The sequence below is a fragment of the Clarias gariepinus genome, chromosome 13, assembly GCF_024256425.1.
Source record: "Clarias gariepinus isolate MV-2021 ecotype Netherlands chromosome 13, CGAR_prim_01v2, whole genome shotgun sequence".
NCBI lineage: Eukaryota > Metazoa > Chordata > Actinopteri > Siluriformes > Clariidae > Clarias > Clarias gariepinus.
The window spans coordinates 13018561-13041257 of NC_071112.1; the positions used below are offsets into that span (position 1 = coordinate 13018561).

The following is a 22697-nucleotide window of genomic DNA, read 5'->3' on the forward strand; positions in this document are numbered from 1 at the left end:
AAATATGGGATAAAATGGTGCGGAGCTAAAGTACAGTCCTTGGAATTCAATGATAATTAAAAGTAATTACTTTACAGGTCACAAAGTACACATGTGCATATGAGGGAGGGAATTCTAACATGTAAATATACAGTAAATTAGTTTTTTTCAGGTAAATAAAATAAGACTGTGAATTATTCTCAGGAGTTTTATAAATCAAACTCTATGAAATATATACGTCTTTTTTTTTTTAATTAAGGGTTTTTCAAGGGTTATTCTAAAATGTGGTGTGTGTGAGAGAATGGATCTGTTAAGGCCTGGTGCAGGTGTCCTGAATTGTCTCTGAATACACTACAATCATAAACAGAATAAAGTATTAGCAGAACATGAATGATTTAAAGATTTAGCATATTTTTTACTGTACACTATGAACTTCTTCAATGTAGATGGATATTAATGAGTAATTAACCGTGCAACTGCCACATTTTTCCTTTTTGGATTACAGAGTGGAAAATAACATAATTGTCAGATATGAAGCGTGGAAAGTCCCGTGGCCCTAAGGATGATGGGAAAGGTAAGAGCTATACAGTAATTTGATCTTAATTTCATCAGTCACTTCACATTACAAATGCAAATGTAACCATGCAAGTAAACTAAACGTCAGTCACAATAACTCCTCATTTTGGTATTTTAAGATGAACCGGCCATCCTGGAGACCGAGGACATGGACAAAAGATTTGGTAGAGCACCAGACCCTGACACTATTTCACTGGCCTCTGTCACTGCTGTAACAACTAATGTTTCTAACAAAAGGTGAGTTTGCATCCACTCTAAATAGTATACATTGCTTTAAGATGATGAGGAAAGAAAAAACAATCATATTTTCTTACATTATTCATTTACTTCTATCTCAGATCGAAGCCTGACATCAAAATTGAGCCTAGTGCTGGAAGACTGACTGATTTCCAAGTATGTTAAATAGCACACATCTAAAAAGATTACTTTTCCCAGTTTACATCAATATCCACATCCACTAAATAATCTTGATTTAAACTGAACTGTAGGACTTCTTGAATTCATAATCATTAAAATGGTGCATGAAAATGTCACTTATGTACATGAATGCATTTTAGATCAGTGTTACAGTTATTGAGGCACGACAGCTGGTTGGCTTGAACATGGATCCAGTTGTCTGTATTGAAATTGGCGATGAGAAGAAGTACACTTCAATGAAGGAGTCAACCAACTGTCCTTATTACAATGAGGTAATGCTGACCATATTGAACCATATGAACATATTTTTGTGGAACAATGTTTGTAGGGTTCTACATATTTAAGGGTTCCAGAAAAGGATGTTTATGTACTAATATACTGTATTACACTAATATATTTAAGTGAAGACATTTCATCAATGCAATAATTCAACATATGCAATTTTGACTTGATATTTTTTGCCCCTCACATTTTTAGTACTTTGTGTTCGAGTTCCATGTTCCTCCTGATGTCATGTTTGATAAAGTCCTGAGGGTGTCAGTAAGTTATTTTTTTAAGCACCTCAATATAGTGTTATATACTCTAGAAAGATAACCTTTCTCACCATAATATAAACTCTTTAAAGGTAATCCATTCCAAAAATCTTCTGCGAAGTGGAACAATGGTTGGTGCCTTTAAGATGGATGTGGGAACAGTCTATTCACAACCTGGTAATGAGCAAATGTCTCTTTCCAATTCTGCCTAAGCTGTATATTTTACCCTACATCGAGCAAAAGCCTCTCTCATAGTGAATCTGTAGCAACTGCGAAAAATCTATTCTGCGAGAAATTTAGTAAACAGCTCCCTCTTTCACAGACCACCAGTTCTACCACAAATGGGCTGCTTTATGCGATCCGGATGACATCACTGCAGGATGTAAAGGCTATGTAAAATGTGACATTGCTGTGGTTACAAAGGGTGACAACATCAAAACTCCACATAAAGCCACTGAAACTGATGAAGATGACATTGAGGGGTATAAGCTATATTAAATAAGAATCATAAAAAACTTGCTCACATTGCAATAAAAACAAAATGATATTTCATTTATATGCAATTCTTTGTTGTAGGAATCTTCTCTTGCCTGAAGGTGTTCCAGCTGACCGACAGTGGGCACGATTCTATGTGAAAATTTACAGAGCTGAAGGCTTACCCAAGATGAACACCAGCATTATGGCCAACGTGAAAAAAGCATTTATTGGTGAGAATAAAGATCTGGTGGACCCATACGTTCAGGTGCAATTTGCTGGTCAAAAAGTGAGTTGTTGTTTTTTTTTAATCTAGATAACAGTTATTTGTCTATACACTCACACTTTTGCATGACATTTTTAAATATGGCCTCCTTCTTGTGATATTTAGGGAAAAACCACTATCCAGAAAAGCTGCTATGAACCAATCTGGAATGAGCAGATCATTTTCACTGAACAATTTCCTCCACTGTGTAAACGCATGAAGATTCAAATCCGTGATGCAGACAAAGTAAATGATGTGGCTATTGGAACACATTTCATTGATCTTCGAAAGATCTCAAATGATGGAGATAAAGGTGAGCATTACAAGTCATATTGTGGTGCTATATCTTAGTGTAGCTTTTAAAATAACATAATATCAGATTAAAATGTACAGTATTATTTATCACATTTATCTTTTTTTTTTTTTTTTTTTACTAGGCTTTCTCCCAACTCTGGGGCCAGCCTGGGTAAACATGTACGGTTCAACACGGAGCTATACCCTTATGGATGAGTATCAGGATCTAAATGAAGGACTGGGAGAAGGAGTTTCATTTCGAGCACGTCTGCTTATCAGCCTGGCTGTGGAGATTCTGGACACATCCTCTCCAGAGATAATGAGCTCTCCTGAAGTCCAAGTGGAAGGAGTGCCCAACATTTCAGAGGCAAGTGATCTAAAGACTAGAAACGTCATTAACGTAATTTACTTAAATAAATATTTATAGCATACTTTGTAAATGGAACAAAATTCACCACAGAAGGATAGAGATACTATGCTTAGGTAATAGAATTAAATATATAAATCTAATGCATTTAGATTAATACAACATGATAAAGCATGATAAAGCTTCATCATATAAAATTTTATCTTATAAAGGTATCAGTTTGAACTATAATAACTTATTTGATGTTGTGTTTGGCAAGATTTCACTGTAAAGCCTCTGATTCCCCAGAGAATCAGAAGATTCTACTTTACAATTAAAGTGTTAAAACATTTTCAAATAAAAATAAGTATTGTTTAAAGATACAATAGTCTCTTATTTTAAATGCACTGATGGTTAAATACAATAAAATAAAAAAATTCTATAAACAATTCACACCAAGGCATGAAGTGCATTTTGAGCCATTTCGGGACACTGCTCACACAGAAAGGTTATTCACATGTAAATGTTTTGCACATCTTGGGTTATTACTTTCTCTAAGGATGAAGCGTAGAGTGTAAATTTTATTGTTTTTCCCAAAGGTTTGACAGAGCACTTCAATCTTTATTCTCTAGTCCAGTTTAAACTAACTTTAGTCCGGTTGTCTAAAAATTGCTAGATACAATTAGGTTTAGAATAGGTTTCCATAATATATTGTAAATGTAATTCTGTACACAAACTTACCTTGTTTAAGTCTAGATATGAATATACACTGATCAGCCGTTTAACATTAAAATTATAACCACCCAGGCTTTAGGTTCCTCTTGTGCCGCTGGGCAGATCTGGCCCCTCAGGGCATTGCTCCACAAGACCTCTGGATGTGTGCTGTCTGGCACCAGGATGTTACAGTAGCAGCGGATCATTTGGGTGCTGTGGGTTTCAGGGTGGGGCCTCTATGGATCAGATTTATTTGTCTGGCAGGTCTCATGGATGCTCAGTTGGATTGAGATCTGGGGAATTTGGAGGCCAGGTCAAAGACCTTAAAATATTTGCCTGCTAAGCACACTGTGGTAGCCTGTGATGATGGGTGTTCTGTTACCTTTTTATCATGGCCAGCATAGACTAATAAGATCATACTGAGTTGGCTGGCCTTTGGTTCCTACATGTGGGCCATGGATGCCCATGATCCTGTTGTGAATCTACTTGTATATAATAGATAGTGTTATTAATTTCACATGGCAATGGTATTAATGTTATGTCTGATTGATGTATGTCTTCATAGGCTTAAGTATCATAATTGTTAATGAAAATGTAATTCCAAATCTATTTAAGTGTATCATTTTATTATATGCTCAATTGTATAACGTATAGTAGAATGAAAAAATGTTTCAAAAATATAAGAAGTACAGGTATATTTAAATTCATTGTCTCTGTGTCCCTTAATCTAGAATGCCACTGGAAAAATAGAGGAATTTTTCTTGTTTGGAGCATTTCTGGAAGCAACAATGATTGATAGAAAGATTGGAGACAAACCCATTAACTTTGAAGTTACAATAGGTAATGACAAAGTTAATTATTTACACCATCCGATATTCATATTCATACAAAAAAAAAGGCCAAAATAATTAATTTGTCTACATTACACTAGGAAATTATGGCAGTGATGTTGATATCCCTAACAAACCAAGAACAAAAAAGTCAAAGAAAGGAGAAGGTGATGAAGAGTCTGAACTTATTCAAGGCTCCAGTGATGAAGAGGTGGATGTTGATGGAGAACTGGCATCAGTGTCCACCACTCCACCAATGAAACCAGTCATCACTGACAGGTACGTGAACATCTTCACTGAAATATAGGCATGTCTATCAACCTACAGTCACTGTTTGTGTTGGTAATTTTCTATTTTCTTTCCACAGGAATTACTTTCATCTTCCATATTTTGAGAGAAAGCCTTGTATTTATATTAAGAGCTATTGGCAAGACCAGAGGAGAAGATTATACAATGCCAACATAGTAGACCACATTGCAGATAAGTTGGTAAGTTATATATTTTGTATAATTTAATTACATTTTTAAATCCTTTCACATCACTATTTATGATTAGGAGTCTATCATTGATTCTGATCTTGTTTCATTATTTAAAAGGAAGAAGGACTGAATGATGTTCAGGAGATTATCAAAACAGAGAAAGCTTTTCCTGAGCGTAGGCTCAGAGGAGTTCTAGAAGAACTGAGCAATGGCTGCAGGTTTGAAAAGTTCCTCCATACACTCTAGCGCTAAATTCTTAAAAATATTTTGTCCTGAATGACTAGAATTATAAATATATAGAATTTCCCTTTACAAGCATCTGATTCCATGCACCAACCAAAAAGCATGCTTAGACAGTACAGTAGAGCAGGGAAATTAACTAATTGTACTACTATATTGTACCCCTGGTTTAACAAACCATACTGCATCACATAATTTTTTCATAATTTCAAGGTTTTTAATTTATATATTCAAGAATAAAAATAACTTCTTTCTTAGCAACTTTCTATCACTGGCAAACAAGGACCAAACCCAGACAGGAATCACAAAGTTGGATCGAGAAAGGCTGAAATTATGCATGTGGGAACTGGTATGATACTCACAAACTTCAAAAACACATGCTCTGTATAAAGTTTGTTGTATGCTCTAATGTAATGTGAATTTAGTACTAGGCTGTTGATTTTTTCCCCTTAGGAAACTATGGGCCAACATGCAAAGACGATGCGATCTCAGGTGAAAAAGAAAACTGTCAAGGACAAAGTCAAATTGGCACAAAACTTCCTCCAGAAACTGAGATTCCTGGCTGATGAGGTAACATTATTAAACAAACTAGAAATAGTTGCTTAGGCTATTTGCCTTATTCGGTAATCCAAATACTAAACCCAATACAATATGTAAAATCTTGTTACTGCAGCCTCAACACAGTGTTCCAGATGTTTACATTTGGATGGTCAGCAATGGAAAACGCATTGCATATGCCAGAGTGCCCTCCAAAGACATCCTTTTCTCTAATGTGGAGGAGGAGATTGGGAAAGACTGTGCAAAAGTCAAGACCGTTTTTTTCAAGGTAGGGTTCAATTCAGTAAAGAACAAATTTCTCATATAGCTACTCAAGAAGTTGGATGAAACTCTCTATAATCACTTTTTATAAAAATTATTTGTTTAACAATTCTTAATATTTCATTATTCAAGCTCCCTGGTAAAAAGAGCTTTGGACCAGCAGGCTGGACTGTCCAAGCCAAGACAGAAATGTACCTTTGGCTGGGTTTAAACAAGCAGCGCAAAGACTTCCTAAATGGACTTCCAAATGGATTTGAGGAGAACAAGGCTGTCAAGGGCCCAGGAATGCACTCACCACCGATCAGCTTGATCTACACCAGTAATCAGAATTTATTTGGCTAACAAACATAAAGTACTGGGCAAAAGTGTTTAAAAAATCCATGCCTTATTTTTTATTTTATATTAAATTAAACTTTGTAACAGGCTGCAAAATGCCTAAAGATATTATTTAAAAATTGGTTGTTTATGTAACAACCTCAGCAGCAACTTCATTTCCCCTCTTGTCTGTTCCAACTACTCAGCATTCAGCATCGCCACTACACTAATCACAGGCCTGATCATCTGCATCTGTTGCTTAATGATTCATGCCTTTACTTATATGTTTTTTATGATTGAATGATTCATACGTCACTGTGTGGCTTAGGAAACAAAAGCCTTTCTCTGAAACTGGTCAAAATGAGAACAAAGTGAGAACATTAAATATACAAGATAGTCTGGCTCTTTTTGGAAAGTAAACAGAAAATATGAATGGTTCATGACTTTTGTACAGTACTGTGAAATCACCTGTAATTTTTCTATAATGTAACTATTTAAAATTACTTCTAACAGTGAAGCAAATCTTCCAACTGAGAGTACATATGTACCAAGCAAGGAGCCTGTTCGCTGCAGATAGCACAGGTCTGTCAGACCCATTTGCCAGAGTATTTTTTTCAACCCACAGTCAGGTCACAGAGGTAGGAGCCTTCAATTTATATATATATATATATATTAGAAATGTACCTGTAACTTAAAGAAGGGACCCATTTATATCTATTGTAATGAAATTATGTGATTCCTTTTTCTCAGATTGTGAATGAGACCCTCTGCCCCACATGGGATCAGCTTCTAGTATTTGACAATGTTGAATTATATGGTGAGGCTAGTGAGCTGAGGGATGACCCTCCCATTATAGTCATTGAGATCTATGACCAAGACAGCATGGTAAGCAAGTAAATGCTTTAACTATTTAGAAGAATAATCAAAAACAAGCCAGTGCAGATGGTGCACATTTTGATCCATTTGTAGGGCAAAGCTGACTTTATGGGAAGGACATTTGCAAAGCCAATAACCAAGATGTCAGATGAGCATTATGGGCCACCACGATTCCCCCCTCAGTTAGAGTACTACCAGGTGTACCGTGGAAACTGCACTGCTGGTGAAATGCTGGCAGCTTTTGAACTACTGCAGGTGATAAGACTACAGTGATATGCCAGATCTATATAATTGTATTACTGCAAATAAAAATAATTAAATAAATACAAATTTCAACAAATGTATTAGATTGGACCTGGTGGAAAGGCTGACCTTCCTCCCATAGATGGACCCACAGATATGGACCGTGGCCCAATTCTGCCCGTTCCCATCGGCATTAGGCCAGTTCTAAGCAAATACCGTATTGAGGTGAAACACTCTTTTCTACGTGTATGCAAACATAAGTGATGCTATAAATACAGTATGTTTCAATGGCAAAGCAGTAATATGGTAGTATATATGTTTGTTTTTCTGCAGGTTTTATTCTGGGGCCTGAGGGACCTTAAGCGAATAAACCTTGCCCAAGTTGACAGACCACGTGTGGACATTGAATGTGCTGGAAAGGGGATACAGTCAGCTCTCATTCCTAACTACAACAAAAATCCCAATTTCAGCACGCTGGTCAAATGGTTTGAAGTGGTGGGTTTCGACTAAAATATGATTTTTAAAATTCGATTAAATAAATCTAGTTTAAGAAAGATGAAATGAGACGGTATTACAATTCTGGGGCCAGTGTCATAAAAAAGTTTATTATTCCTTATTTCAAGCTCACCTGATCCAACACATTAGCTAATCATCAAACCCTTAGTACGTTGAAACAAATGTGTTAGAAAGAGGTCAAATTTGTGCTTAGCAATACCTCCAGCACTAGGGTTGAGAATCCCTCTCTGCATCCTTCCAGATTACACAACAATATTCAATATAACAATAATATTTTTATTTCTATTTCTAGGATCTTCCAGAGAATGAGCTTCTTCATCCTCCTCTGAATATTCGAGTAGTGGACTGCAGAGCTTTCGGGCGTTACACACTGGTTGGTTCCCATGCAGTCACCACGCTGCGCAAATTCATCTACAGGCCACCAGATAAGAGTGTCAACAATTGGTCAGCTATGGGTGGGTATATGATTAATGTTTACTTAAAAGTATATTGTACATTTTTTGATTAAAGCAAAGGGAACTACAGTTCAAAGGGAACTTGAACTTTTCCTGAGACATAAAGGTAAACACTCCCTATTAAGCTACTTTCCACCTTAAGAGACAGAAAATGAACAATAAGCATTCTGTTTCTCATAGAGTATTATGCTAGAATATGCTACATAGGTCAAATGAAAAATAACACTTTTGCATCCTGTGTTTGACTTACAGATGAAATTGTGATTCACACTGAACCCGAACCTTTGGTGAAGAAGATGGATACAATGGTCAAACTTGACTCAGTATGTAACACAAGCATGCACTTTTTTTGCTTTTAATCTTTTCCCCAAACATGAATTTAATATAAGCAGGTGATGCAAACTGTTTTTATATTTTGCCCTGACAGGCATCTGATGCAGTGGTTAAGGTTGATATGGTAAGTATGCACCATTTTATTTACATAACCATACGGTTTTGTTTTAAAAACATCTAGGCAGTGAAAGAACTAACATTAAGATATTTTCCAAATCTGATACATAAAAACATATTCCATTGAACTGGACATCAATAAAGGTGTTGATGGTCAAGTAAATTGTAAGGCATTCAGTATAGTCTCCTTTTAATTATAGCCCGATGACGACAAGGAAGGAAAGGGAAAGAAGAAGAGAAAGAAAGGGGAAGAGGTTGAGGAAGAACAGCTGGATGAGTCCATGCTAGATTGGTGGTCCAAATACTTTGCCTCAATCGAAACTCTTATGGAGGTAAGAGAAAAAATGTATATTTAAATATACTTTTTGATTATATAGTTAAAATGTTAACATAAGTAACATTTCTTATTATAAAGATCCTAAAAGCACAAGAGGCTGAAAAGGCAGAGGCAGAAGAAAGAGAGGACCTGGATGCAGATGGGGCAGGTAAAGACAACAACATACCTTACGCCACAAGCAGTTCCAAACTTTTATTTAACTTTTATTGAATATACATAAATGTACATTTTATTGCAGCATGGTGGCTTAGTGGTTAGCATTGTCGCCTTGCACCTCCATGTCCTGGGTTTGATTCCCATGTCGGGTCTGTGTGCATGGAGTTAGAATGTTCTCGAGGGGGGGTTTCCTCCGGGCTCTCTGGTTTCCTTTCACATTCCAAAAACATGCAGATTAGACTAATTGGCATTTCCAAATTTCTTGTAGTGTGTAAATGTTGACCAGAGGTTCTACCAAGGTTGTACAAATGAAAATAAATACAATGGTCACCATTGACATTCATGGTCCCTAGTTGGACTATAGAGGTTTTCTGGATGGATATTTTATTAAATATAAATGTAAGGTTACTAATTGTTATTGTAATTGTAAATTGCTTCTGGCAATTTATATAACTTGGATAATTTAGATAATTTAAAGAAATTGTGCCAGCATTACAAATGCATTTTAATAAAAATGTGGTTAAGACTTTAAAAGAACCCATTCCCTCCTCCTGACCCGACTCCTTTTCTCACATATAAACAGATATCAAACCTGACTCTAATGTGAAAGGAAACAAGAAGAAAAAGGGAAAAGGCAAGGATAAGAACAAAGCAGCACCAGGGGAGGGCTTGCAGGACAAGAAAAAGCATAAAATTGAGGAATTGAAGGTGAGTGTGTTGCTAACCCTTGCTAACTGACAATTATAAACAATTCACTCTCATCGTTATCCTGGTTATCACCAAATAGTTTTGGACGGTATATTTTATGTATATATATTAGTGCTGTCAATCGATTAAAAAAAAAAAACTAATTAATCACACTTTTTTGCAATTAATTGCGATTAATCACAATTAAAAGACTGAAACTTTTTGGATATGTAAATGTAAATAATTAATGTAAACTCAAGACAATGAAACTTTAGATATGATTGTTTATTGGAATTTTTGTTTAACTTGTAACACAGATTTTCTCATGTAAACAACATACCTGCAATAAACCATCAATATTCTCCAAATTAACTGTTGGCTTGAAAGCCATATTTATTACAGAAATAAAAACACAGGTATGTGCCATTTGTGTCATTTGAATTTCAAAACAATCAATGCAATTTACATTGGCGAGGCCCTGTAGAGATTGTTTCGGTGGGGTGTTTTGCTTTTAAGTGATATGTCAAAGACGAATTACTTCTGTGGTATTTAAATTCGGCTTTGCAAAATGTACAGATTACTTTTGTTTTATCCACAGAACTATCCGGTTTTATACTGAAACTTTCCGTCTAAAAGTCCTTCCTTGGTCTTATCCATACTTCTTTGCACGTTGAACACACGTCGGCCACAACAGGAAATTTAAAAAAATGCAACCGCGTTAATTGCGTTAAATATTTTTAATGCGTTAAATATTTCAAACTAATCGCATGCGTTAACGCGCTAATTTTGACAGCACTAATATAAATATATATATATATATATATATATATATATATATATTTTTTTTTTTTATTTTTTTTTTTTATTATTATTTTTTTTCCCAAAAGGTGTACAACAGAGAGCTGGAGAGTGAATTTTATCACTTTGAAGACTGGCTTCACACTTTTAATCTTTATCGAGGAAAGAGTGGTGATGATGATGAAAATGTAATGGATGAGGACAGACTTGTTGGCAAATTCAAAGTAAGTGCCTTTAAAAATTATAGGAAATAAATAATCTTTGTTGCATTCTTATTAAAAAGATCCATGTTTATTTTTATTTTTTTGCAGGGTTCCTTGTGTATGTACAAAGTCTCAGATGAGCTCTACAGAGAAATGGGAGTTGATACCAACATGGGTACTTTCCAGAACATCCCACACAATGATCCAATCAATGTTTTAGTTCGAGTCTATGTCATAAGGGTAGGTACAACCAGATAAGAGATTATATATTTATATTATGATCTCTTATATCATGTGTAAAATTCTAACTAAACTTAATTTGTCACAGGCTACTGATTTGCACCCTGCAGACATAAATGGGAAAGCAGATCCCTACATTGCAATTAAACTGGGAAAATCAGAGGTTAAAGACAAAGAAAACTACATATCCAAACAGCTTAATCCTATCTTTGGAAAGTATGTTTATAGAAAGCTAATGATTATAAAGAGTCTAGATAAAAAGTGCTGTTAACTAAAATCCATTTCCCTAATCCTCCTAGATCATTTGATATCGAAGCTACATTCCCTATGGACTCTACCCTCACCGTGTCCATCTATGACTGGGATTTGGTCGGCACTGATGACTTGATTGGAGAGACAAAAATTGATTTGGAGAACCGCTATTACAGCAAGCACAGGGCTACATGTGGTATCACTTCAAGCTATGCAATGTATGTGCTTTTCTGCCAGGGAAAATATGTATGAATTATTTTTTCAGTCTACCCTAACATTTAATATGGTGAAAGGATAATATTAACTTAATCATCCAACAAAAGTCCATGCATACAGCATAAAGTACAGTTGTTGTTTTTTTCTTTACTCAATTTATTAATTTGTGTTTGGCAGCCATGGCTACAATGTTTGGAGAGACCCAATGAAGCCAACACACATCCTAGCAAAACTTTGCAAGGATGGCAAATTAGATTCACCGCAGTATGGCCCGGGAGGAAGAGTAAAAGTGGCAAACAGAGTTTATACAGGCCCAACTGAAATTGAGGATGAAAATGGTATGCATCTATTTTGCTAAATAATCTGATATTTTATTATTATATTAAAATATATATTTCTATTCTATTTAAATTCTAAATAATGACGAATATTAAAGGAATATTTGAGGATTATACAAATGCATGCTGAGACAAAGTCTCAGATGAGCTCTACAGAGAAATGCACTCTCTCAGCACAAATGCATTCTCTCGGCACATGCATGTTGTGAGAAAGTGAAGTATGACATAGCATATGCTTTAAATACCACTCTGTTTTTTTCTCCTTTTACACATTTCAGACTTAACTTATATAAAATAGAGCTGTGTAACATGTTGTGACAATGGTCAGAGGTAGACGTGTCCTGTTCTTCAACTCTCACAATAGGTAGTTTTAACCTCGTATCATCTTATTATTATTTTAATTTGGGTTTTCTCATTAGCTTGGTAGCCTTGCAGCTAACTGCACAGCTGGCAAGTTAGCATTGAACTGCTCACTACAGCTCCTTCAGCAAGTGTTTTCACATCACAAGCCATCTAGTGACCTTTGAATTGAGAGGTAAAGCATTTATACTGGAACATTTATACAGGACCCCTGGATCCCTTTATCTCAGCAAGAGAGGCTTTCATCTTCGCTTTTTATCCAAATTCTTTGGAAGTGATGCTTTTGGAGAGCATCATATCATAACCACATATTCTCTCCTCACTGGCTGTGATGGACAAGAATGCACTGAGACCTGGTTGGAGATCAAGACAAATCAGCCATTGGTTCATTATATATACAACACTATGGCAATAAGATACATCAGTCACAAGCTGTTGGTTGTCTCTGCCTTAAAAATTCCTCAAGTGTTCCTACCAATGGTTTGATCTCTGCCAGAAGCTTGACTACAGGGGTTACTGTCGGCACAAACAGTACCAGTCAAAAGTTTAGAAAGACACACATTCTAATTTTTTTCTTATTTTTTTTTTCTCTAAATGGTAAACAATGCTGAAGGCATCCAAATAATGCAATAATCTCATTACAGCTCTCTAAAGGTTTTTATCTAAGGTGCTGTTAAGGTGCTGACCTTGACCATGGTGCTTGAGGGTTTTTGCAAATGCACTTGACAATACTGTTCTTGTAAGGACTATTCCAGAACAGCTGACCTTTGTGTCTTAAAATAACACTTGGATCTATGTGTTATTTGATAGTTTTGAAATCTCCAGTGGCAGCACTGTGGCTTGCACAGGGTCCGGGTTCAATTCCCAGCCAGGTTCGATTCCCACCTGCTTGGTGGGTTTCCTGCTTGTACTCCGGTTTCTTCCCACTGTCCAAAGACATGCAGATTAGGCTAATTGGCATTCCAAAACTGCCTGTAGTGTGTCCCTGTGTGTGTGTGTCTGTGTGTCCTGCGATAGATTGGCACCCTGTCCAGGGTGTACCCCACCTCGTGCCCCAAGTTTCCTGAGATTGGCTCCAGGTCCCCACTACCTGTAATACAGGATTAAGCGGCGTTGACGATGAGTGAGTGAGTGAGTGAGTGAGTGTGTCCTAACTTTTGACTGGCACTTAACACACAGGAAAGTGGTTCTTTACTCTTGAGAACTTGCATTCTAGATATGGCTAAAACCTCTTCTAATGCCAAATCAACTCATTGTTGACTTTGACTACACATGGGATGAACACCTTCTCTTATATGATCAATCTATAACTTCCATTTAAGTTTGATGGTGGCAGCCATTGCAGTGTCAAACATGCATTCAGCAGGATCCATTTCAGTCAGTCCTATTGTGTTTTTTCTTGACATATGTTACCCGGTAATATTCACAGCCAGTGACAGGTAGGTCGATGAAATACATGTCTATGTATATATGTAACTAGTAACTACAACTAGTAGAAATGCCCATTTATGATAATATGATGAAATATTAAACCATATGACTCAACATGTCTTTCTAAATGTGAACCATGGTTCTTATGTCCCAAGTAAGACAAACAAACAAAAGGAAAAAAAAACTTCACTGTTGCATAATTGGGAAACTTTCTGACAGGTCTCAAAAAACAGACAGATGAACATCTTGCTCTAGCGGTTCTTAATCACTGGGAGGACATTCCACGAGTGGGCTGCAAACTTGTCCCTGAGCATGTAGAAACAAGACCTCTACTGAACCCTGATAAACCCGGGATTGAGCAGGTCAGTTGTGAATCTAACTCAATGATAACCAGGCCTGAAATTCTCTGCCAAACAAAAACAATGTTTCAGTAATAAACTGTGTGAGAATCTGAGCATTTTGTCCTAACATTACGCTCAAAGTAAGTATGCATTAAGATTTTCTCCACTATTCTGTATGTCCCATATTTCTGTGTAGGGGAGAATTGAAATGTGGGTGGACATGTTCCCAAAAGACATGGCTGCACCTGGACCTGCGCTTGATATTGCACCACGCAAGCCAAAGAAGTAGGATCCTAAAGTTCATTTCAGCTGTTATAAGCCTTGTTTAAAGGATATAAATGAATGTAAGCTAATACCTGATTGATTTTATGAAGTGTTGTTTTCTTAATGACAGGTTTGAACTCAGGGTAATCGTTTGGAACACAGACGAAGTTGTCCTGGAAGATGATGATATATTCACAGGAGAAAAGTCCAGTGATATTTTTGTGAGAGGGTAAAATGTTGTTGTTAATCACGATCACAATAAAACATAATAATTTGTGCTGGCTATGTTTAAGTGAATTTCAACTTTTGTGCTCCTCAGATGGCTTAAAGGTCAACAAGAAGACAAGCAAGACACAGATGTCCATTACCACTCCCTAACAGGGGAAGGAAACTTCAACTGGCGCTTTATTTACCCCTTTGACTATTTAATGGCCGAAGAGAAAATTGTCATTTCCAAGAAGGAATCGATGTTTTCCTGGGACGAGACAGAGTACAAGATCCCTGCGCGTTTGAATCTGCAAGTTTGGGATGCAGATCATTTCTCTGCAGATGACTTCCTAGGTGAGATACTCAACTGTTTTGCAAATTCACTTTCTGACAATCTATCCAAATGTTTAAGACTCTGACTTTTTAATCAATAGGGAATGACTGTCATGTTTTTACACAAGTACTTTGGTTTCCATCCAGGTGCAATTGAACTAGACTTGAACAGATTTCCTCGTGGTGCAAAAACTGCAAAACAGTGCACACTTGACATGGTCCTTAATGAACAAGACATGCCAATGGTCAACATCTTCAAGCAGAAACGCATCAAGGGATGGTGGCCGTTTATAGCCAGGGATGAAAATGATGAGATGGAAATCACGGTACATGAACACAATATTTATAAACAATATACAACCATCACTCATTAAATGTAAAAAGCACATACTCAACATTTTTCATGTCTTGTCACCTGTTCGTCCATCTTTTAGGGAAAAGTAGAGGCAGAGCTCCACCTCCTGACCAGTGAAGAAGCTGAAAAAAGTCCTGTTGGAGAAGGACGTAATGAGCCAGAGCCTTTAGAGAAACCAAAGTAAGAGCTGATAAACTGTCAAAAAAATGCATACTTGAGTCTTTTATTATCTGATATATCTCACAATACTCCAATACAAGTTATGTTATAGAGAATGATTTCAAGATGTGGTTTTCATGCCTAGAAGATTTCATGTAAAAAGGTTTTCAATATTATTAGAAATATGGAATCAGTGCAACATCTGAAAATGGTTACTTTTCTAAGAAATGGAATGATGAATAACAAGAGCACATTGTAGGTGATAAGCGTTAAACATAAAAAAAAAAAAACATTTTAAACCAATTTAACCACTACACCTCTATATACAGTATAAAGCCTTATAAAGAATAAAACATACACTTTAGACTCATCCATTTTTTTATTTAAGATCTGCTGCCTGAATATATGACAGTACAGCGTCTGCACTGTAAAAAGCGCTGGGTTTTGCTCATACTGCAAGAACTTTGTGCAGAGTAGACAAATATTCATTTTTAAATACTCATAAAAATAGAAAATTTGGGGGGACATGGACACAAGCTACTTCAGAGACAGATATGAAAAGACCATTTGTGCAACCAAAGGCCGGATTTATATCAACTTCCTTTGTATGGTAAGTAGTGCACTAAAATAATGGTTATAGTGTAACTATAACCATAGTATAAAAATGGACATTTTGCTGATTTTATGTCCCACATAAAATAATGTTGTAAATGCACTGTATGCATTGATCAGCCATAACAGTACCACCACCTGCCTAATATTATGTAGGTCCCTTTTATGCTGCCAAAATTGCTCTGATTTATCAAGGCATAGACTGCACAAGACCTCTAAAGGAGTGATTTGGTATCTGGCACTACAATGTTAGCAGCAGATCATTGAATCCATGGATCAAACTCGTTGGCCAGCACATCCCATGGATGCTTGATGCAGAACTAGGAGACCATGACAACACCTTAAACTCTTTCTTTGTCATGTTCCTCAAACCAATCCTTAACAATTTGTGCAGAGCGGCAGGGTGCATTATACTGCTGAAAGAGGATACTAATATTAGGGAATACTTTTAACATAAGTGGATGTATTTTGTCTGCAACAATGTTTAGGTAGATGGTACGTTTCAAAGTAATGTCGGGACCTAAGGTTTTGAAGCAGAACACCAACCTGAGGCTTCCTAGCAGAAGATTCTCCAGAACATCACATAGCATCTGCTGGTTTGGCACCTTACTATAGTACATTCCCACAGATGCTCCTACCTGTCCATATGATGTAAAAGAAAACACAGTTCATCATACCAGGCCACATACTTGTACTTCTATTACTCCATAAGCCATATCTGATGCTAATGTGCCCATTGTCATGCTGACTGGACCAAATGAGCTAGCCTTGCGCCCCACATACATCAATTACAGTCTCGCTGGTTAATTGGTTGTCCTTCCTTGAACCAATTTTGGTAGGTACTAAGGACTGCATACTGGGAACAGTCAAGACCTGCCATTTTAGATGATCTGGTATAGCCATCCAGCAATCACAATTTGACCCCAAGATTCTTATACATGCTTCCAACCAACCAAAAACTAACTCTTCATTTGCTTTCTAATATGCCCTACCCCTTCACAGGTACAGTTTTAACAACATCCATAAATCTGCTATACTGCTTATCCTGTATATGGTCGGAAGGAGCCTGGATTCTATCCCAGGAAACTAGGGGCACAAGGCAGGGTACACTCTGGACAGGGTGCCAATCCATCAAAGGGCACACATGCACACAGCACATAGTCATTCACACACCTTAAGCACAATTAGCCTCATCTGCATGTCTTTGGACTGTGGGAGGAAATCCACCACACACAAGCAGGAATCAAACCCTCAACCCGCGAGGTGTGAGCCCACAGTGCTAACCTCTACAGCAACATGCGGCCAGTTGTAATAACATGAGCAATGTTATTCACGTTACCAGTCGGTGGTTTTAATGTTATGGCTGATTAATATATTTTCTATTAATTAAATTTTAGTTTAGAATACATTGCTAGTTACAATATCAAAGGAGTCTCTCACTAATTCTTAATAGTAAATTGCCTCGTGGCGAAGATATAAGACATAATGTATATTGGAGAGCCTGTTAGCATAAATTCCAAAACTGTACTATCAAATATAAGCTGAAGTAAAAGTTAACAAGCGTTCATGCAAATAGAGAAATCGAGTATGAAATAGGTCTTATATTGCTCACTAACAGTGTGTTATACTGGCACATTTTACTAAAATGATCCATTTTTTTCAATGTGTGTCTTTTGTTAATAATGTTTAACAGTTCTGAACATTTGCTGATTAATCCATTTGTTCTACAGTCGTCCTGACACTACATTCCTGTGGTTCATCAGTCCACTCAAAGCCATCCGATATCTCATCTGCAACAACTACAAATGGCTGATCATCAAAATAGTGGTGGCTTTGCTGCTGTTAGCAATGCTGGGCTTGTTCCTGTATAGCATGCCTGGGTATATGGTGAAAAAGCTACTCGGTGCCTAAATGGCAATTCTGTTACTCATAACAGCTCATTTTACACTGACGTAATCCTAGATTAAGTAACTTCACTCTTTTTTTTTTTTTAAGTAATAGTGATATATGAACGCTCTTTTGAACAGAATTGTTTGCATATTGTTTGATCAAAACCATATTTCCAAGTAATAATTGTCATGTAATTATGTTTAAGACTTGTGATGGTATTTAAGAGATTTTCTTTGCTTTGGCACATGTTTTGCTAATAAGATGATGAAAATGATGAAATACTTTTATATGTATGTGTACTTGAGAATTGAAGAATTGATGTCCCAAAGACATGAAACTCTAATGCAATGTTTAGTAAATGTTTTTGGCAAACGTATGCAGTGACTATATAAAAGATTTAGGATACTGAGAAAGATTTCAAAGCAATTTAAGAGGTCCTAACTGTTTAGTTTGCTCTATCATCATTACGTAAACTTGCTGAATATTTAAATAATACGTATAATCACTTAAAGCACATAGTATTTAAACTCTTTTCAGGTTTTTTCACATTTTCAAGTCTAAGTGTTTTAAAGCTCAAAATTTGGTGTTTAGATCAATTGCTTATTGCTAGAATGGTGCAACATACTGCACAGGGCCTTAATTTGCCTGAATAATGATATAATTCTTAAAATACTGGTTTTAACAGTGCGTAGTTTGAAGGGAATATGAGGGGGAATCATGAAGGGGTTTCACATCTTCTCTTTGTAACAGCAGTAAGGAATCATATGCTTGCATATGAGTCCAGACTGATAACATGCAACATGCTATAATATAAAAATGCATCCTTTTTTTAGATTAGTCACAAGTAACAGCACGCACCATCCATAGGACTGCAAACTATATTATCTTACAGTTTCTTAGCTATCACAGGTTTGCACCACTTGGGTTGATGTTACATAAGGTTTTGTAATGTTTCCACATTAGTGCTCTATCTTGATTGTTTATAGTCCAATAAATTTGTATTTCCTCAATATAAGGTAATACATCTGTGTTTTGTGTGACCAACATAAATAAATAAACTCTACCCATGTACTTTTTTTCTGTACTTTTCTTTAAAAAAAAAAAAAAAAAAAAAAGAAACAAGAAATTATTTTGTTGCAGTCATTTTTTCTTAAGTGTGAGAATAAGCCACATGTTAAAATTTTCAATTATATTTGTATATAAGTATACACTGATTTATAAATCTAGACACATGAAGTCATACATGATTTGAACAGAACAATCTAAACAATAGCTAATTCACAATATTGTGCAACACATGATTATCAAACTATGCACAATTCTACATTGTGTCCAAAGTGTCAAAGTGTCCAAGTACACTTAACCATGTTAACCATATTGGACATCACCGTTAATGTCAAACGTATTGACATGCATATAAAACATACCTTTACTAAAAAACACATTTTAATCTGCATTTTAATTTAACCTACATATCTTGCTTTTGAATTATACTTTATCCCAATCCTTCAGTGGTATAAGGAAAACATTATCTACTGGTTATTTTGGTTAGCTGTAATTGCAGCCATGCCTCAGCTCTGGGCTGAGGATGGGCCACTGTATACTGCTTCATGGGATCAGCCATAACTAAACCATTTAGAATTTTAACATCATTTACAGAACGTTTTAACAGAAAGATTTTTGCAGTGCAACTTTGGGTAACATGATATGACTTGTTAGTTTCTTTTTTTACATTAGTACAACTTGCTCATATAATGATTAATACAATAAAGGTGCTCTGTGAGACACTAAATAAAACAGTTAATCTGACTTAAATTTTTAATTACTTACGATTTTGGTCAAAACTAGTTCAAAATTTAAAGCTTATGTTACTCTTTTGTCTCAACAGCCGCCCAGACACAACGTTCCTGTGGTTCATCACCCCATTAAAAGCAATCCGCTATTTTATCTGCAATCAGTACAAGTGGCTTGTGATCAAAATTGTCTTGGCTCTGCTCCTGCTCGCCATCGTGGCCCTGTTCCTCTACAGTATGCCTGGTTACATGGCCAAGAAACTTCTTGGAGTCTAAGTAAGGAAAGTAACAGGCTTTATTTTTGAAATGCAGTGCTGAAAACAGGACTTTTTATTTTTGAAAGTATATACTGTATACTGCAGTCAGCATGTACTGTGTTGTGTTTCTCCATCTTTTAAAGTTTGACAATAAAACATTGGCCTGTCTAATGTTATTCTAAGCTGATTTATTTTCTTTAGGCGAAAGAATTTCCTCAAATTATGTTGTTGTTATGTCTCTTTAAACATGCCTTATGGTATTTGCATGCAATGCTAATTCGCCATCCAATAATCCCTCTGGTTATCCAATATCCTGTTTATGGCTTATTTTATATAACTGGATCAAAATTCAATTGGCATCTGCTTTTCATATTTTAAATATCACTAAACCTACCGTAACATATTCTGAAATATTCCGATGGCTGACATATTTACCTATTCAGGCAAGTATTTGGTGTAAAGGCAAGGTCAAATGTAAGGCCAAAAAAAAACTTTTATCAGAGTTGCTTTATTTTTCTAAACAGAATCTTAACTATATACTTCACTAATGAATTTCCTAAGCAGGCAAAAAATTATTTATTTTCTTGTTTACTTCTGTTTACTGTACAAAAAATCTTTAACCAACCCCTTATTTCTTTATATTTTACTTCCAAGGAGTTAGACTTTCTTGAAGTTTTCAAGTAAACATTAAAACATTAAAGCATTAAAAAATATATAGCTAAAGGATTAAACCATTGGGCAAATGAGGCAGATGATGACAGATGATGACAGATGATCAGGCCGGTGATTAGTATACTGGTGATGCTGAATGCTGAGTGTTTGGAACAGACGAGGGAAAATGAGGTTGCTGCTGAGGTTATTACTTAAACAGACAATTTTAATTATATTTTTATGCAATTTGCAGCCTAATCAGTAAACAGATTTTTTTTAATCCACATAATTTCATTTAAAATGAACAAATCCCACAGAAGAGCTATTGTAGCACTAATTGCTAATAGTTAAGTAGTCGCAGACCAGTATCAATTAATGCGCCCTGTCCACCATCAATAGAGCCTACAAAGCATACAAGGTCCTGACATTAATTTTAATGTGCCCTCTTTCAGCAGGAAAATGTGCCCTGCCACACTGCAAATAATTGTTCAACGATTTGGGGAACCTCACAAAAATATCAAGTTGCCTCCTAATTCCTTAGATCTCAATCTGTCTGAGCATCTGTGGGATGTGCTGGACAAACAAGTCTGATCTATGGAGAGCCCACCCCCAGGAGATACTGCCAATGTATTGGTTTTGTGGAATCCATGCCATGATGGGTCACAGCACAGATTTTTGGGATCTACACAAATTACGCACATGGTTTTATTGTTACAATTGACTGGTGTAATTCCAAAGGGATATGCAATGCACGCCATCAAAAGGGGTTCCTTCGAGCCGGATTCGAACCAGCGACCTAAGGATCTCTATGAGTTATCCGCTACAGTCCTCCGCTCTACCAACTGAGCTATCGAAGGCCACGACTGTACCGCGACAACACCTTCTTTTAAATAAGACAAGTTTGATAGCTTTGCTAATATAAATCTGTTGTTTCTACAAATTGGTTATGTACCATCGAAGTTTTGATCTATTTCCAATTGTGTCGGGAGGAAATGCTCGGAGGCTCTAAAGCACTAAAATGAGAGGGTAGGGACATCTAGCGGCCATTATTAGGTATTCACGAAATATTAAAGCAGATTTCGGGTTATTAGGACAAGCTGTTTACTGTTTATGCCAAATAATTACAAAGAACTGTTGCAAAAAAATACTTTACCCTTTAGGTTCTTTGTAGAGTGTGCATTTCAGAAACAAAGACACATATGCGAGGCGGCTCGGTTCATCAGCTAAACACACGGTACTTACCAGAGCACACAGTGGTAGAGTCCACCAGATGGCCCTCCATCTTTCTTCAAACGGTGATTTATGAACATTTGATATATAAATGTACCCTTACCCTGCGCCCCTGCTATTAACTTTCACTTTAATTACAAGAGTAAAATCTCAAGCGCGAATATTATTCTTGTTAGCACTTAACTTACTACGTTGGCTTACTCCAAGTCAGGTGTTTTACCTTTATTTTCCCTAAACACTGTCAAGTTATTGGTATTTTTGAGCGCATACTATAATCCATCCACATAACTTCTGCCCTGCTATATGAACTTTAAAGGGAAATGGGTGCATGGGAGCCTACTTTTAGAAGGCCCTCCTATTTTCTCCACAATCCTAATTTTCAACATGTCTTAGATCTGATTTGACAGAGCAGGTGAAATATCTCTCCAACTCTGGTGACATGACAGTATAAAACTTCTACTACAATTTTTTTATCATTTAACTTTTGAATGTTTATTACATATCTGCTGACTTTGGATGGTTCCTGCACTTGATATTTCATTGTAGTTAAAGGGCTCTCAGTTTTCTAATCTGTCCTGTAGATAAGGATAACTTGCGCCACTAACTAGATGGATCTAAATCACAACCAAGAAATGAACAAAAGGTAGCAAAACTCAGTAAACTGTACATAAGTAATGTACACATGTATACTCTTTTCATACAACATAGTAAGCTGCACATTAAATATGCTATACACCTAAATTAACAGACACATAAAGACAAGGGG

The 22697-nt window shown here is 36.2% G+C and overlaps 1 protein-coding gene across 3 annotated transcripts; it reads left to right on the forward strand.

Annotated features, from left to right (window-relative positions):
• Positions 1–510: 510 nt before the first annotated feature.
• Positions 511–18037, forward strand: LOC128535633 (otoferlin). Of its 3 annotated transcripts, none has more exons than XM_053509666.1 (41): positions 511–559; positions 675–792; positions 894–948; positions 1113–1244; positions 1450–1512; positions 1598–1682; positions 1828–1987; positions 2082–2268; positions 2371–2557; positions 2682–2905; positions 4330–4438; positions 4530–4707; positions 4796–4916; positions 5025–5125; positions 5406–5496; positions 5601–5717; positions 5821–5973; positions 6099–6285; positions 6795–6919; positions 7032–7166; positions 7251–7412; positions 7506–7625; positions 7734–7895; positions 8209–8371; positions 8624–8694; positions 8799–8828; positions 9022–9153; positions 9237–9306; positions 9898–10022; positions 10889–11023; positions 11111–11242; positions 11331–11458; positions 11542–11712; positions 11888–12048; positions 14059–14201; positions 14377–14465; positions 14575–14673; positions 14764–15005; positions 15132–15310; positions 15419–15519; positions 17841–18037. In XM_053509666.1, exons 1-41 carry the CDS (start codon positions 511–513, stop codon positions 18019–18021), a joined length of 5373 nt encoding a protein of 1790 aa, XP_053365641.1. In that variant the 3' UTR covers positions 18022–18037. The 3 variants fall into 3 exon arrangements, with proteins under 3 accessions (XP_053365641.1, XP_053365643.1, XP_053365642.1); XM_053509668.1 differs by having other exon boundaries at positions 9237–9302; positions 9936–10022; XM_053509667.1 differs by having other exon boundaries at positions 511–553.
• The last annotated feature ends 4660 nt before the right edge of the window (positions 18038–22697 follow it).

What these genes read in the sequence shown, in the direction of transcription:
- LOC128535633 (XM_053509666.1), top strand. Translation starts at nt 511, where the DNA reads ATGAAGCGTGGAAAGTCCCGTGGCCCTAAGGATGATGGGAAAGGTAAG. An exon ending in AACAGTCTATTCACAACCTG is followed by an intron (nt 1,683 to 1,827) that starts GTAATGAGCAAA and finishes CCTCTTTCACAG; the next exon opens with ACCACCAGTTCTACCACAAA. An exon ending in CAATCGAAACTCTTATGGAG is followed by an intron (nt 9,154 to 9,236) that starts GTAAGAGAAAAA and finishes CTTATTATAAAG; the next exon opens with ATCCTAAAAGCACAAGAGGC.